At 39.8% G+C, this 17,227-nt stretch overlaps 1 protein-coding gene across 1 annotated transcript in view; it reads right to left on the reverse strand.

The window, feature by feature from the left end:
• slc41a1 (solute carrier family 41 member 1) overlaps positions 1-14,139 on the reverse strand; it is a 34,696-nt gene extending 20,557 nt beyond the window's left edge. Inside the window, exons 1-3 of the mRNA XM_088308987.1 lie at positions 13,750-14,139; positions 10,907-11,023; positions 9,895-10,668 (exon numbers count right to left, since the gene is read on the reverse strand). Of these exons, the coding sequence (XP_088165113.1) occupies positions 9,895-10,377 (483 nt within the window). The 5' untranslated portion in view covers positions 10,378-10,668; positions 10,907-11,023; positions 13,750-14,139. The remainder of the gene's footprint in view (positions 1-9,894; positions 10,669-10,906; positions 11,024-13,749) is intronic.
• Positions 14,140-17,227: the final 3,088 nt, after the last annotated feature.

Here is a 17,227-nt window from a genome sequence, read left to right on the forward strand (position 1 = left end):
CTGGAAAATGTTGAGAGCAGTTTTACATGTTATCTCGCTCATGTATTTAAATAAAGTGTCTTTTCTTCTGCATTGTATCAATTAAATTTGTTATTTAGGGTGCTCAATCTTTCAATATGTGTCGTTCATGAGCAATTCTATCACACAAACACATTTTTGAGGGAACATACTGAATGGGATGACATCATGAACTGGTTTCTTCCTTTCTGCAGGGGGCACGTCGGCTGCAAGTTGAACGTCTCGGTCTGTTACTCGCAGATTCGGCAAATAACCAGCATGGTCAGTGAAGGGACTTTACTGAACAGGACTAATCTATTGCGAAATGACATGTGCCACTCAGTGAAAGATCATGCCTACTGATTCGGTAGGGAGGGATTAGTTCATTGCCAAAGTATACATATCCCGGGAACGATTCTGCCTTGAGTAATTTTAAATCTTTCCTCCTGAGGGTAATATCCTTTAATTTGATTTGTTTCTTCAATTTAACAGCTAATGTGGTCTTGCCACACGCCCCATCGTCATTGGGGCATGTGACCCACTTATCTTAACAGATGACACATGAAGCAATGAGAGGAGAGGAGACTGCGTGACGGTATATATAAAAGTGATCATTATCATTACTATTATATATTATGCATCAAAATAATCATACATGATCTAAATTTAAGGGACTTGATTGACCTTAATATTGTCACTTATATAGTAGTTATACATGTAAAAATGACATCGGTACTAAAATGCTCCCTCCTAAAAGACTCCGTAGTGATTGAAGGGCTTTTTTGTGATGAGATTTACAACAAATTGGCGGACCCCCTTTGGAACTCGACTTGTAATTTTTTCTGGTCTCAGCTGTCTACGTCACAGCAGAGAGGCAAACGTTGTAATATTGCTTGCTTGGTCAATTGTGTTGTCTAAAACGGCGAATGATCGCCACCAAATTTCAAATGCTCATTACTTCTCTTGTCCACTTCAACCTGTGAAATTATAAAAACATTCTGCACGATATTTTGGATTTATTGCGGATGCTTGTTGCCGCTCATGCAGTCGAGTACACGAGTGTCGGCCCTGCTGGCAGCTAATTCATGAAGTTGTCACCAGATTAACACCTCATTGACAAACCCCAGAGGTGGTCTTTTTTTGAAAGTTCCGTGTCACAGAGCGACAAGTGCTTTTTTATGAACGTCAATGTCGGGTTGCAAAATTCATGAGAACCCCGTTTCTCGCACCTTGGTGAAAAGTTGGACTTTGAAAATATATCCAGTACGCCAGTACACAACGCTAGTGGATGGATGGTTGGATACATAGATTCATAGCACCAAACTTCCAACGAGTAGGCCGACTCATCAGCAGAGGGCAGCCGCATTGGACGCGTCATTTCGGATGAGTGGTGTTGGCGTACTCACCAAGTTGTCTTGGTGAAGAAAAGTAAGTCAAGATAATACTTATGGATTCAAATCTAATATATAATGACTTACAAACAATTAACCTTAGACAAAGCTAATCGGGACGCTTTGTGTTTGCGCATCATGGCAGAAAGTGCATGTAAGATGCTCCTTTTCTGATTTGCTTAAGTCAGCCATGGAAAAGTGAAATGTTTTTTCATGTTTTCAGAGGTCGAAGTGTGCCGAATTAGAGTCTGCAGACATTTTGGGGGCGGTTAGTCCAGTTATTTTGACATTATTAGCGACGTATTTACACTGATTTTTAATGAACAAATTGTGAAATTGTGACTTCCTACCGTGACTCGCACAAACACAGGGCGGGAGCAGAAGGGTCCGGGCCAGAGCCCATCTTTTTGGGGGGTGGTTTTCAAATCGTTATTCAGTGATTTCTTCAAAACAAATTGATAAAATAGAAAATGCAAGCTAATATAATTTTCCTGAAAAAAGAAAATTGAACTTGATATTTAAAATGGACCATACTGGCAGGATGTTCTTTTTAAATCATACGAGTGTTTTCCTCAGATTTAATTTTTCTGACATACACTCCCACTCATCAGCCTCACTTCCCTCACTCATACACAACAAATTACAGTATTCTGCACAACTTCGCAGTAAGTTGGAAATTACAGAATTCTATTAAAGTGGATGTCAACACCAAATAGTTTTTATTTGGTGATCTCTCTAGTGTGCAACATTTGGTACACTATGCAACATACAATATAAGTTGGAGGACAATCGCTTACTTTGCAGTTATTTTAGGGCATGTATACCAATCAAAATAAGGTTAAATTAAGTTGTATGTCCCTCTAAAATACAGTAATTTAAAAATGAAAACACCATTGTTTCTTCGGTTTCTTATTCATTTTATATGCCGAAACAAAAACTATCATAAAATATTTTTCATAAGTCTTCGACTGTGGGAACCTGTGGGTGCTAAACCGCCATTACGTGGGGATCTAATGTACTTCCAAAAACTGTGCTTTAGGCATTTCATGTTTTCTTTTCTGTTTGTCAGATAGATCCTCAATTGAAGCAGACATTATGGTGAACAAGACATTGTTTTCCATGACTGTAATTGTGTACTAACGCCCCGGTAAGATGTGGGACGGTGGACGACTAGTTAGCCTCACAGTGCAGAGGTCGTGGGTTCAATTCCGGCTCTCGCCTTCCTGAGTGAAGTTTGCATGTTCTCCCCGTCCCTGCGTGGGTTTTCTCCGGCTACTCCGGTTTTCTCCCACATTCCAAAAACATGCTTGGCCGGTTGATTGGACATTCTAAATTGCCCCTAGATATGAGTGTGACCGTGGATGGCTGTTTGTCTTTGTGTGCCCTGCGATTGGCTAGCAACCAGTTCAGGGTGTCCCCCGCCTACTGCCCAAAGATAGCTGGAATAGGCTCCTGCACCCCTGTAACCCTAGTGAGGAGAATCTGTAACTGAGAATGGATGGATGGATGCCCCGGTAAAAGAACTTTTTGTAGAGGGAATGTGAACCTCAGGGGCTGAGTCATATACTAAGCGACAAAAAACGGAACAATATTGTGAACAAATGTTTTTAGCGAATTATTTTATGAACAGAGTCCGCAGTTTCGTAAAGTCAAAATTACTGCCGTTCCATCACTGTGCCCCAGCATGGATGCCGTGTGGACGGAGTAACAAACATGTTTGATAATTTCAACACGCGAGGCAAAGCAGCCAACTGCACACAGCTATTATCCGCAGTGCATGCGCTGTTCATACAACAAACATGGTGATGCCTTGTCAGTGCTTTTCTGAGGCTCTCATGGAATATAAATGAGTTTATATTTGGCAAGATTACATCTCCCTTTCCGATGTCAGACCTGTAGTGTATACGCACAAGCACAAACGGGACAAGGTGATGCAATATTTGGGCATCAAGATCACTTGAATCTAACTCGGAGGTTGCCATCTTGAATGGTCATGTGATACCAAACACATGATCAACACAGCTTTAAGCATAGTAGGCACGATCCATCCATTCCAACATTTTTATACCGCTTGTCCTTGCAAGTTATAACCATTATTATAAATCATTGTTCTATCTTAGGGTGTATGACCAGTGAGAACAGAATTTATGTAGTGGATGTTGGCGGTGGGAGGAAAAAAAGAACCTGCTACATCTAAGCAGAGAATATCCTGGCCGAAGTAAAAGATTAGCCAGGGCTCATGACAGCATAAACTCTTTCTAACCTAATCCTTTTAAACTTCAACACACTTCCTCACCAAGCAGCATGCCTAAGTGCTGTGACTAAAAAAGAAAATGGGCCAATTCAAATAAAAAAAATACATGCTGTTCTAATAATAATAATTCAGATGACAGCATGGGGTATTGTCTTTGCAGCGTTGACACACTCTGGGTTTTGACTTTTAGAGAATCATTCAAGACTTTGGTTTTCGAGGGCTTGGCTGGTGTATTCTACTTTTGTTTGTTTTTTAAGATGGAGTTGTGTTTTAGTTTTAGTTCAAACAGATGGCTGTAGAAAGTAGATTAGAATCGAATATATCGTATTCCACCAGGGTGGAAATTTGTCTTAACTAAGCACAGTAACAATAATGACAAAATACATTACAATAAGAAGAAAGAAAATACAATAAGATACTTTCAGATAAATTTGAATCCATCATAAATATTAATTCTTAAGAAAAGTTCATGTCATGGCTGTGGTCCGCATCCTATCAGTCACTTGTTTTAGCACAGAAGATAACTGGTTAGCTTGTCTGCCAAATAAAGTTGTTTTTGCTTGCCACACGCATTCATAGAGACTATATTCCCGCTTTCTCACAGATTCCCAAAACATGGCACGTTAATTGAAGACTCTAAATTGCTCAAAGAGGTGAATGTAATTACATTTAGACCTTAATTAATAGACCTTAATAGTTTTAATAGACCGGACCAAGGATACTGGGGAGTGTGATACTTTTGTATTTGGAACACACCACTGGTCTCTCTTTTTAAAAAGTGGGACCAGGGGTGTGTTCCCCTGGTGAGCCCTCCTCAAAGACCTCAGTCTCCTCTTCCTCATGAGAAGGCATGTCAGGGGTTCCTGCCAAGACAGGTACCAACAGAGCAGCCAACTCACATGGATAGTCCCATTTTTGTTATGCAAATCTCTGAACACCACCTTATTATGGCTGTATGTGGTGTTCTGGATATTTAAAAAAAATAAATTTATTGCAAAAAATTGTGACTTATATTCCAGTGTTGACATGTATGTTTTTCCTACCTCATTATACATTTTTGGGCTGGTTTGATTTATAGTCCGGAGCGACTTGTAGTCTGGAAATTACTGTAATTTCTTTATTAGAGGCTTGACCCGTAGGCCAAATCTGGTGAATCAATATTTGTTGACCATATAACCAACGAATCCCAAATCCATTAGAATTTTTTGTTAATCATAATAGTCCAAGAAATGTCCAAAGTCCAATTTGATCATAAACAGCATACAGCGCGTTACCGACATATGTTGTCCAAAGAACTTTACCAAGGCTCATATTCACTTTTTTGAAAACATAGCAGGCAGAGTGTACATGTGGCTGATGCTGAGGGGTGTTTCACCGGTCGATTGGGAGCTGAGTTCAAAAAGCAGAGTTTGTGTTTGTGTGTATGTACTTGAAGTGAGTAGGAGTTGTGAGTTTGTGAACAGTGACTTTAGATGCCCCCCACCTTGGACGCTACACTAATATTATATAAACAATGAATGAATGTTAATGTAACTGCAGCAATATAGCTTTATTTTTCTTTTTTTTTCTCATCTGCTAATGCACAAATACGGAACTATCTCAGAGCTTAGATGTATATGTCATTACCTATTTTACAACTTTTTAATGTTTATTGTACAACAGTGTACATTTATTGAAAACTGGTCGCTCAACCAGAGTTTTCGGATGGGGGTTTTCCACTGGATGTTAGTATTTAATTGCATTTTTATTTATAAAGTATCTTATTGTGCTTTTTATATAAAATGTGTTTTATAAATATATGTGAAAATTTCCACCGATTTCATATATTTGTAAATAAAAACAATATATGAGCATATAATAGTTGTCTGGATATAAAATGACCCGTATAAGGACATAAAATGCTGCCCATATAACATTTAAACGGGCGGCACGGTGGATGAGTGGTTAGCACGTCCGCCTCGCAGTTCAGAGGTGCATGGTGCGATTTCGGCTTTCCGAGTTTGCTTGTTCTCCCCGTACCTGTGTGGGTTTCCTCCCACATTCCAAAAAACATGCATGGCAAGTTGATTGGACACTCTAAATTTCCCCTAGGTGTGTTTGTGAGCACGGGTGGTTGTTTTCTCTTTGTGTGCCTGTGATTGGCTGACAAACAGTCCAGGGTGTACCCCACCTAATGCCCGAAGATACCTGGGACAGGCTCCAGCACGCCCGTGACCCTTGTGAGGAGAAGTGGCACGGATAATGGAGGGATGGATAATAGTTAAACTTTCACTTTGTTTTTTGGGGCAGTTTGCAAACTGTTGACACTCCAATAGCTATATGGTGGTCAAGACTGCACACAAATCAAATAAAAAAAACGATATCAATACACCAAAATCTGCATAACAAGATGCAAGCAGGATTTTGACATGTGTGAAACTACAAAAGCAACAGAGTGATTACTTGAGAATTCGGGGGTAAGCACACTCTCAGATGCAGAAGTACTAAAGTAGTAATAAATATATTCACAACTGAAGTGATGGACAAGGTTGAAAGTTGAACTGAAGGAAATGTAATTCAACCATATCAAAATGAAACACATTTTATTTCATCTTAGAGTTTGTTGTCATTTTGAAAAAAGAGGACATTGTGTTTTGAATATTATCATATAATCACCTGTTTTTGATCAACATCCATAAATGGACCTTAGACTAATTGAAAAAAAAAAGAAAATCTTATGCCTGACTTGTAATAATAAATTGTCTTAATTCCAATGGCATTGTTGGGCGACATCTGAATTTGCATACTATTATTTTATACATTTGTCAATTTATTGTTCAACATAAGAAATAAGAGGTTAGTCACCAGATACTCAGTATTTGAGTGGTTATTTCACTGAATACTTACTCTTACTTTGTATTGTTTTTGTGTTTTGTGGTGTTTTACTGTTTTTATGTGACTAATTTATTGGTTTTACTGTCGATTGTTGTATTTTTAATTTTGTTCCATACAAAAACACATTTTATGCAGCGGTAGTTGAGTTAAAATGCTCTATATAAAAGTAGAATTTAATTACGCCCCAAATTTTTTTTTATTCTACTTGAGTCATATTTTTGTTTTATGTAATAGTACGCTTGAGTACGATTAGATTTTATTACAAAAGTTACAAAACCAGTTGAAACAAACATTAAGTAAATGTTGACCTGGCCTTAAACGTTGCCATTCCCAAGATTAACACCGCGTGGCCTTTAAAACCCATATATAACCCATTATAACCTCAGCCTCGAGTTTCTTGCCATGGGACTGAGAGAATGACGGTTTTAGGCCATTTGACTGCCAAGTCACTGAGCAGAGCTATGCAGACATCTCCGGACCAGTCTGGACAGTCTTTTCTGGGCCAGCCTCGAGTGGGAATGACGCCAGAAACTGCGAGTGTGCGTGTGCGCGTGTGCGGGGGTGTGGGTGTGTGTGTGTGTATGTACTGTAGAAAATCAAATTGATTAACATTAAAAAGTCATATTTCTAAAATGCCATGTAGCAAATTCTGAACATAAATATGTATCGGTATAAGAAAGAGCAGAGAGAGCAAGTTAGAATTGTACTACTGCAAGGTTGTGAGGGGGATTAGCTGAGTTAGCATTTCACAGTGTCATGGAGAAGGAATTACAATACACAGCAAGGTAGCCACAAGAGACTACACTACATCAAGGTTATCATTCCCTCAAAACAAGTATCATACTTTTATGATGGCAGACAGAGGGGAAACAACCAGCCCCTAAGCAATGGTGCATCAAGCGAGTGTTTTGGAAAACAGAGATACCACAGCAGCATGGGGCCTAACATGGGACAGCGTGAAAAATGTTTGACCTCATACCTCAGAATTCCAGATTAGTCGGGATACCTCTAGTTACGGTTTTCACATTGCCACTATATTGCAATTTTGCTTTTCTTTGACAATGACTATAATTCTCTATTCTTAAGAGAATGTGCAGAGTGTGATACCACTCGGGTATTCTTAGAGCCTGACTTTTTACCACATCACTTCTCTTAGACTGATTAGTGGATCTGTTTGATTTTGGAGCGCAACCTAACCATAATATATTGGTACAACAACAAAAACTACAGTGATTTCACCACACAAGAAAAACACTGGTGACAGTATATCAGATAGAATCTTGAGTTTGTTCTAGTACAATACAATACAATAGAACATTATTTATATTTCACAACAGCTGGAGTTGTAAAAAAGCGCTTAACATATGGTTTAACATAAATTATGTTTAAACGCCATCAATATCTAGTCTCGTTGTACACTGAGTACAATGACAATTAGGTTAAGGTCAAAATTCCACTTCCTAAAACATTCAGAGTGTGAGTGGGCAAAGTTACTGCCGTAAACATGGGAATTGTGATTAATTGTAATATTCTAATCTTAACTGCGACACAAATGGACGTCATTTCCGTTTCTTATTTTCTATTGTCAATAAAAAGATTTGATATTCATGTCTTCCACCATACTAATAAAGTTTCCTTCTCGCTCCAAATTGTGGTGCTGTGCTGGCTCTGAGTTTTGCTGTTTGTATACCTCTGCTTGTGCTATTTTCGGTGGGTTGCGTACCATACATTGCATACAAGTAGCTTCTGCATTCAAAAGACCCATGACCTCTTCAGAAAGTCATATTTCCTAACCTTTATGCCACCTTTCCTTCATTTGTTTTTACGTTACAGTTCAAGGAGCGAAGAAAAGGTACTTCCTTTCCAACATAACACTGTTTCAAATGACTTCAACTCCACTTTTCCTAACTGATTATTGCACGACGACGACTTTTAGTGACGTTACGCTCTTGCTTGCGAACTAGTAAAATATTCTAAGAATAAGATACTAATTGTTTTTTTTTGGGCAGGCTCACTTATAATGTTTTTCGTTGAGTTTAAATTGCCCATTCGTTACTAAATTATGGTGTTTGCGTACCAAACCTTTCCTCTCGCTTAGAACGTACGTTTCTTGGCTTCATTGACTATACATACGTCTTGAGCGTGAAACTCGAGCATCTTTGCAGAGTCTGCCAACTACGTCTGTGTCCTGTTGCTTTGAATGTTGCTGCCGTAAAGAATTGTGGATAATATCCTTTCGTAAAGGTTGGTCAAGAGTAACTTTTGCTAAAGGGGGCTTAAAGGTTGCATCCAAGCACCTTTCCTGAGTATTTATAAAATTCAAACGATCCTACACTCTAAGTACTTCTGGGTCGTGTCGCTTGGTAGGAAAAATGAGAATTGGAAGAATCTCAAGATTCTTTGTGAAGGGAGCATGCGCAGAACACAAATTAATGTTCCTGTCAATGGAGATATTCCGACACGTTTATATGAAAAAATATTCGGGTTAGAAAAGGAGTAACCCTTATTTGGTTTTTGAAAACAAGAATATGAGCATATTTTGGTTTTTATGGGTGTTTACACGGCCTGGGCCATTGCCAAATTCCAGTTTTGTGAGGGTTATTGACTGCATGTACACGTAGCCATAGTTTCCGAATTGAAGTCCGGCCCAATCATCACTACATGCATTTACATAGTTTTAAATAAACAGCTATTCTCAGCAGCACATACCCGTAATTAGCATGACACATTCCACCATTCACCAGTTTGTTCAAATGCTTGAGTGACAAGCACGTGCCATTATGACGTACAGTACGCGTGCTCTGCCTGCAGAACAAGTTCTGCTTCGAGTTAACTCTGACCTATGATTATTTTTACAACAAGGCATTTAAGAGTGAGGGGTGGCATGGCTCAGGGGTTGTTTCCTAACCTGGAGATTGTAGGTTTGAGACCATGTCAAAATGTCCTTGAGCAAAACACGGAACCCCCGAGTTGCTCCTGATGCTGTCATCAGCAGGTAGAACTGCAGCACATTGAGTGCCTTAGTAGGTGGAAAAGTGCTATTACAAGTGAAAGACCGTTTCGCATTTGAGAGTAACCTACACTTACGGTACATTCGTGACAGTAACAAACACACAAAATAAATGCAGAAATTTAGGTACATGCTATTTTAGTACTAATAAGCTGGACCCTGTACCAGGTCTATAGATGAGAATTAGAAAATTGATGATGCTCATAAGGTTAGCCTATCAAAAATGGCAGAAAATATGCAGGTGTGTGCTTTTTATAAAGAAGCCTTTCTAGGTCTCTACATTGTCACAGGACTTGCTTTGATATGGGCAGAGGCTTGATTTTGAGTGTTCCATCTTTCTCACATCCTTGTAATGTGTTATTGCTCACCTGGACAATGTCGAGCACCATTCCTGCCGCCACCGTCCCAAACCCGGCCAGCAGGAACGGGAAAACCACCTGCAGACCAATTGAGAAGGAGGTTTCTTTGAGGGGTGCCGGTGGTTCCGGGCTCTGGTCATTGCTGGTGTCATCGCTCTCATTCTGGCTTGCATTTTCCAAGAGAGCATCCTCCTCACGCTGACCTTTGGCATTAGCCCGACAGTCCATCACTGCAACAATCTCCAACCTTTCTTCATTCTCCGGGGTTTCGTTGGCCATTTCTGTGAAGGATGTTACCTCCTTCAGCTCAAACTCGCTCCCAGTTTCTGGCTTCCCTTCCTCAGGTCCCTGAGTGAGGATCACCGGGTGGACAGTGGAGTTGGAGTTGAGGAAGGCTGGCGAAAGGGGCCCTCCCTCCTTCTTTATCTCAACGGCCCCGGAGGACATGTTGATGTCGGGCAGTTTGTCTTGTTCTTTCGACCAAAGTACCATGCGGAAGCCTTTGGAAGACAATTGGCTGAACAAGAAAGTATAGACTACGTCTGCCTAAAGTCACTGGACCACCTGACTTGGTTTTGATCCTGATCGGACAAAGTCATTTATCCCATTAAAAAGGTAGAAAGGGGTTGATCATTATTATAAGCCCAAATGGAAATTGCTCTATGGGGAAAAAAATTGCACCAAAGCACATGCATCCGTTTGTCTGCACACCCTGTGTTCTTGTCGGTGTTTTGGGAGCAGGACCAGTATGTTCTCCATTCAATGCAAGTGGCTCCGTGTGGGCTGGCAAGAAAAAGAAGAACGCATACTAGTTCAATGACTTGGCAGAGGGACTCACCGCAATTTACCCCATTGATCTGTTCTCAAGAGTCCTTTTTTGTATTCTTCTCACAGGATGGCTTTAAGTTAAATGTAATAAGTTGGATGTGTGAAGTAGCTAGATTGCAGTGCAGGCCGGTTCTTGCTCTCACTACACTGATCACGGTAGACTAGTCGGTATAAAGGGCTGGAGATGTCTCACCTTACACCACGTGGCTGCTGGAAAGGTCTTGTCACTGAAGATATTTAAAGGTCTGCAGCACAAGTATTGAATTACCAGCTACAGAAAGGGACTTCTCCAAACACACTGGACCATAAGCTGAGAAAAGAATATATCAATTGATTAGATGTGCAGTCATTCAAATTCAAACAGCCACCAGTCCAAGACTGTTACACAGGATATTCAGTGATTTTTACGCATATAGTGTATACAGTATTTAAGTAGTGCCTCGAAGCCTTAATCAGAATATGTATGTTTAGAGGGACTATAATTCCTACATCTATAATATACTGCAGTATTTTTATTCAACTTATACTACACCAAAAGAAAGTCTGTTGGAGTTGCATTTAAAAAAGTATGGACATTGATTGCATGCAATAAAATCATGTTTCACCAACTATAAATTTATTTTTATCCAATATACATGTAGGTAAAGGGTGATTATGATGCATGAAACCTCTTTTTAATGTAAATCCAACAGCCTTTTATTTCAGGCCAACTTACTGTAAAACCAAATATAAATATTCACACATGGACAAACTTGTTGGTACCCCTCTGTTTTTTAAATAATAATCATATGTGTCATCATCCATATCCTGTACAGGAGGGTGCTGGAGCCTATCCCAACTGACTATGGGCAAAAGGCGCACTGCACCCTGAACTGTCGCCAGCCAGTCGCGGGGGACACAGACACTGTCACCAAGTGGGAACTGATCCCACACTGCCCGCACCCAAGTCAGGCGAGGTTACCACTACACCATCAATGACTATAGTAATAATAATGATAGTAATAATAATAATAATAATGATAATGATAATGATAATAATAATAATTCATATTGAATGCAAGAAACTATTGCAATAAACCACAAAAATCAGGCATAGCCTTTGAATTGTGGTTCAACAAAATTATTTAAAAAAAATATAATCATGAAGCAGGCCTGTTGAGAAAGTATAGTAACACTGGAAAAGAAAAATAATTTGAACATAGGGACATGTTTAACTAAGGTGAGTCCTTAGCAACCTGCAAAAAAATTAAATGTGAACTCCAAGATTAAGGTTCCTCAATGTCAGATCGCACCATCCATCAGTGTTTGAGCCAAAGTGGACTTGATGGGAGACGACAGAGGCAGAAGCTACTGTTGAAAATCATTAGAAAAATTGGTAAGCTTCTGGGAGAATGTCCGGTGGACAGACGTGACAAAACTGGAACATTTTGAAGAGGCACATCAGCTCTAAACCATAGTATTATTAAATGAGGCGCTCAAGTCATCTCTCTGGCAGGTAAGACCAGTTTTCCATTAGGTTAATGATCAAACACACAACTATTAACCTAAACCGAAGTTACATTACAACTAACAACATGGGCAAAACACAAGACAGCAACATAAAAAAAAGAGTAAAAATACTGAGAATGTATAGCCCACATTTTCGTGGCATGACTTTTGTGTTCTTTAGAACTCTTGAGGCAAGAAGATAATTAAAGTTGATGTTTTACTACTCTTGTTTATTATTTCAAACTGCTAAATGCGAACGACATATAACCAGTCCATGCAAAGAAAATTACAACTCTCCCACTATGGAGACTATATATGTTAGTACAAATTCACTAAATTACATTTTCAAATGCAGTGGTGGGAAGCAGCAAAGTACAATACTTTGTAACTATACTTTAGTAATTTTCCACATATCTGTACTTGAGTATTATTTTCTGTTATGTTTACTGTTTACTTTAACTTGACTTACACTTGAAAGTACGTAACTGCACTTTGAACTCCTTATTTAGTGAAAAATAAACAACATCCATCAATGAAAACATGAATGAGCAGAGGTAATGTCAACCCTGGGTGAACACTTGAGTGATTAAAATCTATTGATGTTACAGTTGCTAGGCAGAAAAAGAGACAGCAGTGACATGGAGGAACGTGAACCAGCTGGAGGTAACAGACTGGGAGATGCACTATAGTCCCTACCCTGAGCCTGAAATAATACTTTAACGTTGGCAGCTCCAATAATTTTTAATTAATGAATTAATACATTTTTAATTCTTGCCGAATTGTGTCTGTGAGTTGTCCTAGGCTATAAAACACCAGTTTTTGCGATGTAAAAATGATCAATCTAACCCGAAAACACGTGGTATACTTTTTCAGTTGTTATAGCATTACTAGCATAATGAGCTACCTTGGTTGTTTTGATGGCATAGAAGTCAAGCTGTATAGTTTTTTTTTAACTTTTGTCATAATCTGTACTTTTTTTTACTTAAGTAGAGTGGCTGAATTGAAATTATATTTTTACCCGTCTTTTTTCCCCATACTTGCACTTTTAATGACAGGTGCTCTATACACCTGACATTGATTGGGTACTCAGCAACAAAGTGAAACAAATATTTTTATGTTAAAGCTTTGCTTTCAGTATTAATTTGAAGCAGCTTCCCTCTGGACGTATGTTGCGACATCTTCTAAAATAGCGTTTATCCCTGCTGAAACAATCCTGTTTAGTAGTCAGGACCAACACCAGGCGAACCCAACATGGCAAAGGCGTAAATTAGTGCTCCCTGGTCAGTACTGAATAGACCAGCACCCCAGTTCTATTCTTCGGCTCATTTCGTCAAGGCCAGGAGGCTTTCTGTTCCAACCTCGGGTTAGGAGAGAAAGTCACTGCCACAAAATAAGCATGCCTATTTAACTCGTTAACGCGAGTACAAACATGGCACCGCCGTTGGAATAAATCGCGGATAAGGATGACACATTCCGCCAGACTGAATGTTACGCGAATATCAACGGTTAAACGTGAAAGAAAAAGGCCACATTGTCCACATTGTCTACCTTTTTTTTGTGTCCGCGGTCCGACCACGACCCGGTTTGAGGCTCTGTCGGAGTCCAGCGAGCTGGCTGCATGTATCCTTCCACCTCCTGCTGTCGCGCTCGGGCTGAGGCGCGGATGCCGGTGTGCACGCCTTAAGTATAGTACCGAGCGACCGCGTGCGGTTACTTCGATGGACGATGGTTAATAGTTAAACTCTCTCAACTCCGCTCTCCCCCGACCCCTTCTCATCACCGCGCCCGTCCGCTGGCCCCCGCTACACGGCTGCAACGATGCGCATCTGCAATACAGCCGCCCGATGCAGGGGGCCAGGAAGCCACAAGGCGAGCCCTCCCTCCGCACTTTTAGCTGACGGGACGGACTGGCCTAGCAACCCTCAACTCTCAACTCGACTCCACCGCCACTGCTCACAAGCTGCTATGACCAGACTCAGATGGAAAACTTTTTGGGCATTTACTGGGCACTGAAATCAAGCCTAAGCGCCATGTTGCTTTGTCCTCACTTGCGGGTCATTCCAGAATTGGAATTATTAATGCTCAGAAACTTGTACGTTTTTATGTGTATTGTAGTCCTAAGATAAAATGTGACTGTGCCATAAATATAATTGAAAATACCAAACAGCTCTTGAGCTCCCCCCCAGGACTCCTTTTCCAAGGCTATCCTTCTTGACCAACTAAGATGTCAAATGAACAATAAGTTTTAACGAGCCTCTTTTGGAATGATGTTCAATTTGTTATTCCTTTTAATTGTTAAAATATTTTTCTTTTATCACTAACATATTTTAAGCAGTAGTAATTGACAATGTGAACGCAGTCAAAGTTTCAATATATCCACAATCCTATAAGTCAAAGAGTGAGCTTCACAACTGAGCAAAATCTTGCACATCTTGCTAATCACTCTGACCATGGGTAAGTCCTTGCATATTTTTTAACCCCCTCCCAAAATGTTTTCAGCAGTAATGGAGTTGCATCAATGTTAAATCAACGTCACCCTGTTACTGTTTTGTTTTGTTTTTCGGGCTCCAAATTTAATGGCAAATCTGCCATTCTGCTTGTCTCAAAAGTGTGTAAATCTGACACTACTATTTTTGCCTAACAAGCCATGAAGATCACTGCACGTCACGGCAAGAATATATGTTCAAACGGCTTCCTTTGCTCCGTACTAAATTGAATATCAGGGGCAAAGATTGAAATCTTACTTGAGCAATACACCAGCTTTTCTGGATCTTTGTGTACACATGCACTGGACTGAATGGATCTTTGTCAATAATAAACCAATTCACAGACTAAATACAAACTTCTTACATAAGTGTGGGTGGTACTGTGTAATGTGTTCATGCTCTGGCACCAAGTTCAACTGGGTTTTTGTATGTCGAGTGAACATATTCTGTGTAGAAATGGCACGGGAAAGAGTCAAAAGACTGCAAAGAGTTGTGTGAGCATAGTCATGATTTTTTTGTTTTTTATGTAGGGGTGGGCAAAGTATGGCCCCAGGACTAGGTTCGGCACACCATTTTTTATTGTGGCCCACCAACCATTTACACTAGCAAGAATAATACAGAATTTGTTCCATTATTTTTTATTAATTCCCTAAGATTGCTTTATAAAATGCATTTATTCATTTTTAATTAATTAATCCCACCATATAATTATCTGATTTATTTTAAATAATAACATTTATTGAAAATATTAGTAAACATTTTTGCACTGATGTTATAACTTAGCTTTTCTTTATTCAACCTCATCTCCAAATTAAGTGGCCCATCTGTACATACAAATCAATGTGACGCAACATTTTGAGCTTTGAAACCATATTCCATGTCTAATTTAGAGTTAATGATAGTTTACGTAGCATCAGAAACAGAACAACTTGGCAATCCGCTTTTATGACATCAATCCATCCATTTCTTTTGCACTTATCCAATATCAAGTTATGTAGCAGGTGCCTAAGCAGGGAAGCCTAGACTTCCCTCTTGTTGAGTGACAATGTATATTAATGAACATTTCATGAATAAAATACACAGTAAATGCACCCAACTATAGCCAAAATGCTGGTTTCGATTGGCAGCCCTCCTGGCATGAGGATCTTCAAGCTCTTCCAGTGGGATCCCAAAGCCTTTTCACGCCAGCCAGGAGGCATAGACTGTGTTCCCACTGCAAGGTATGATGCTCAATTTAGATTTTTGTTGTTGTTAAATCTGATTTTTTTTGTCATGTCGTTCTTCACTTTGCAAAGACAAATCCGACTTCTCACAAGAATGCAATGTAAAAAGTTTTTTTTGTCTCAGACATTCTAATTAGCCTTACAGTGAGAGACAGCAGCGCTCGTGGGTTCGATCAGGGCTCCGGCCATCCTGTGTGGAGTTTGCATGTTCTCCCCGTGCCTGCGTGAGTTTCCTCCGGGTACTCCGGTTTCCTCCCACGTTCCAAAAACATGTGTGGCAGGTTGATTGGACACTCTAAATTGCCCCTTGGTATGAGTGTGAGCGCGGATGGTTGTTCGTCTCTGTGTGCCCTGCTATTGGCTGGCAACCAGTTCAGGGTGTCCCCCGCCTACTGCCCGAAGATAGCTGGGATAGGCTCCAGCATCCCCCGCCACCCTAGTGAGGAGAAGTGGTGCAAAAAATGGACGGATGGATGGACATTCTAAGTAAATTTTACAAGAATAGTTTTTAAGTGAATTTCACTAGTTTATTGAGTTAAAACAAAGCCACTCAATTGAAGTTAGCTTTTACCTTTTCACATAGCTCATTTAATTTACTAAGTTACTCAATGTGATTGAGGATCAAATCGACAACCTCCAGATTCTGAGAATGCTGCTCGATGCCTGAGGTATGGCTCTGCGCTTTGGGGGGAGTATATTGCTGGTATGTCCAAAAGGAGGCCAAAAACTGTCACTGGTAGGTAGGATTCCGAGATTTGCATCTGATACCCATAATATACAACCTGGCTCAGGTGGAGTGTACCCGTCTCCCAACGCTGAGGTTATGGGTTCGATCCTACTGCTTTTGAGCTCCTTGGTGAATGAAATCAGTGTACAAAAATGTAAAGTGGGTTTAACCTTGTAGTGACTTTTTAAATTTAATGAACTTGTTAAATGTACTCAAAAACTCTTCTTTTAAAATGTATTTTGAATTTCTGAGTGAAAAAACTTTCCTACACACTGCTGTCTCAAGCTTCTTCGTAAACAAATAAGTGTCCAGTGGTCTGGACTAATGATCAAGAACAGTTATACAAATACAGAGGGCCTGATTTATAATAATGAATACGGTTATACTTTCACACAGGGATGTGCAAAATTGGCAAACATTTTCAAAATGACACCATTTAATTTTGAGTCAGTTTAGGTATAAGAAGGAAGAAGCTTTTGGATCTTCCTCTCAAGGTCTTGAGAGATTTTAATTCAGAGCAGCTTGAAGTTCTTGGCAATTGTCAACAGGGTAGTTGGAGAACATGAAGGGCTGCTGGGGTGAAAGATGTT

The sequence above is a fragment of the Idiotropiscis lumnitzeri genome, chromosome 11 (assembly GCF_059441095.1).
Source record: "Idiotropiscis lumnitzeri isolate Australia: NSW breed Sydney's pygmy pipehorse chromosome 11, RoL_Ilum_1.0, whole genome shotgun sequence".
Lineage (NCBI taxonomy): Eukaryota > Metazoa > Chordata > Actinopteri > Syngnathiformes > Syngnathidae > Idiotropiscis > Idiotropiscis lumnitzeri.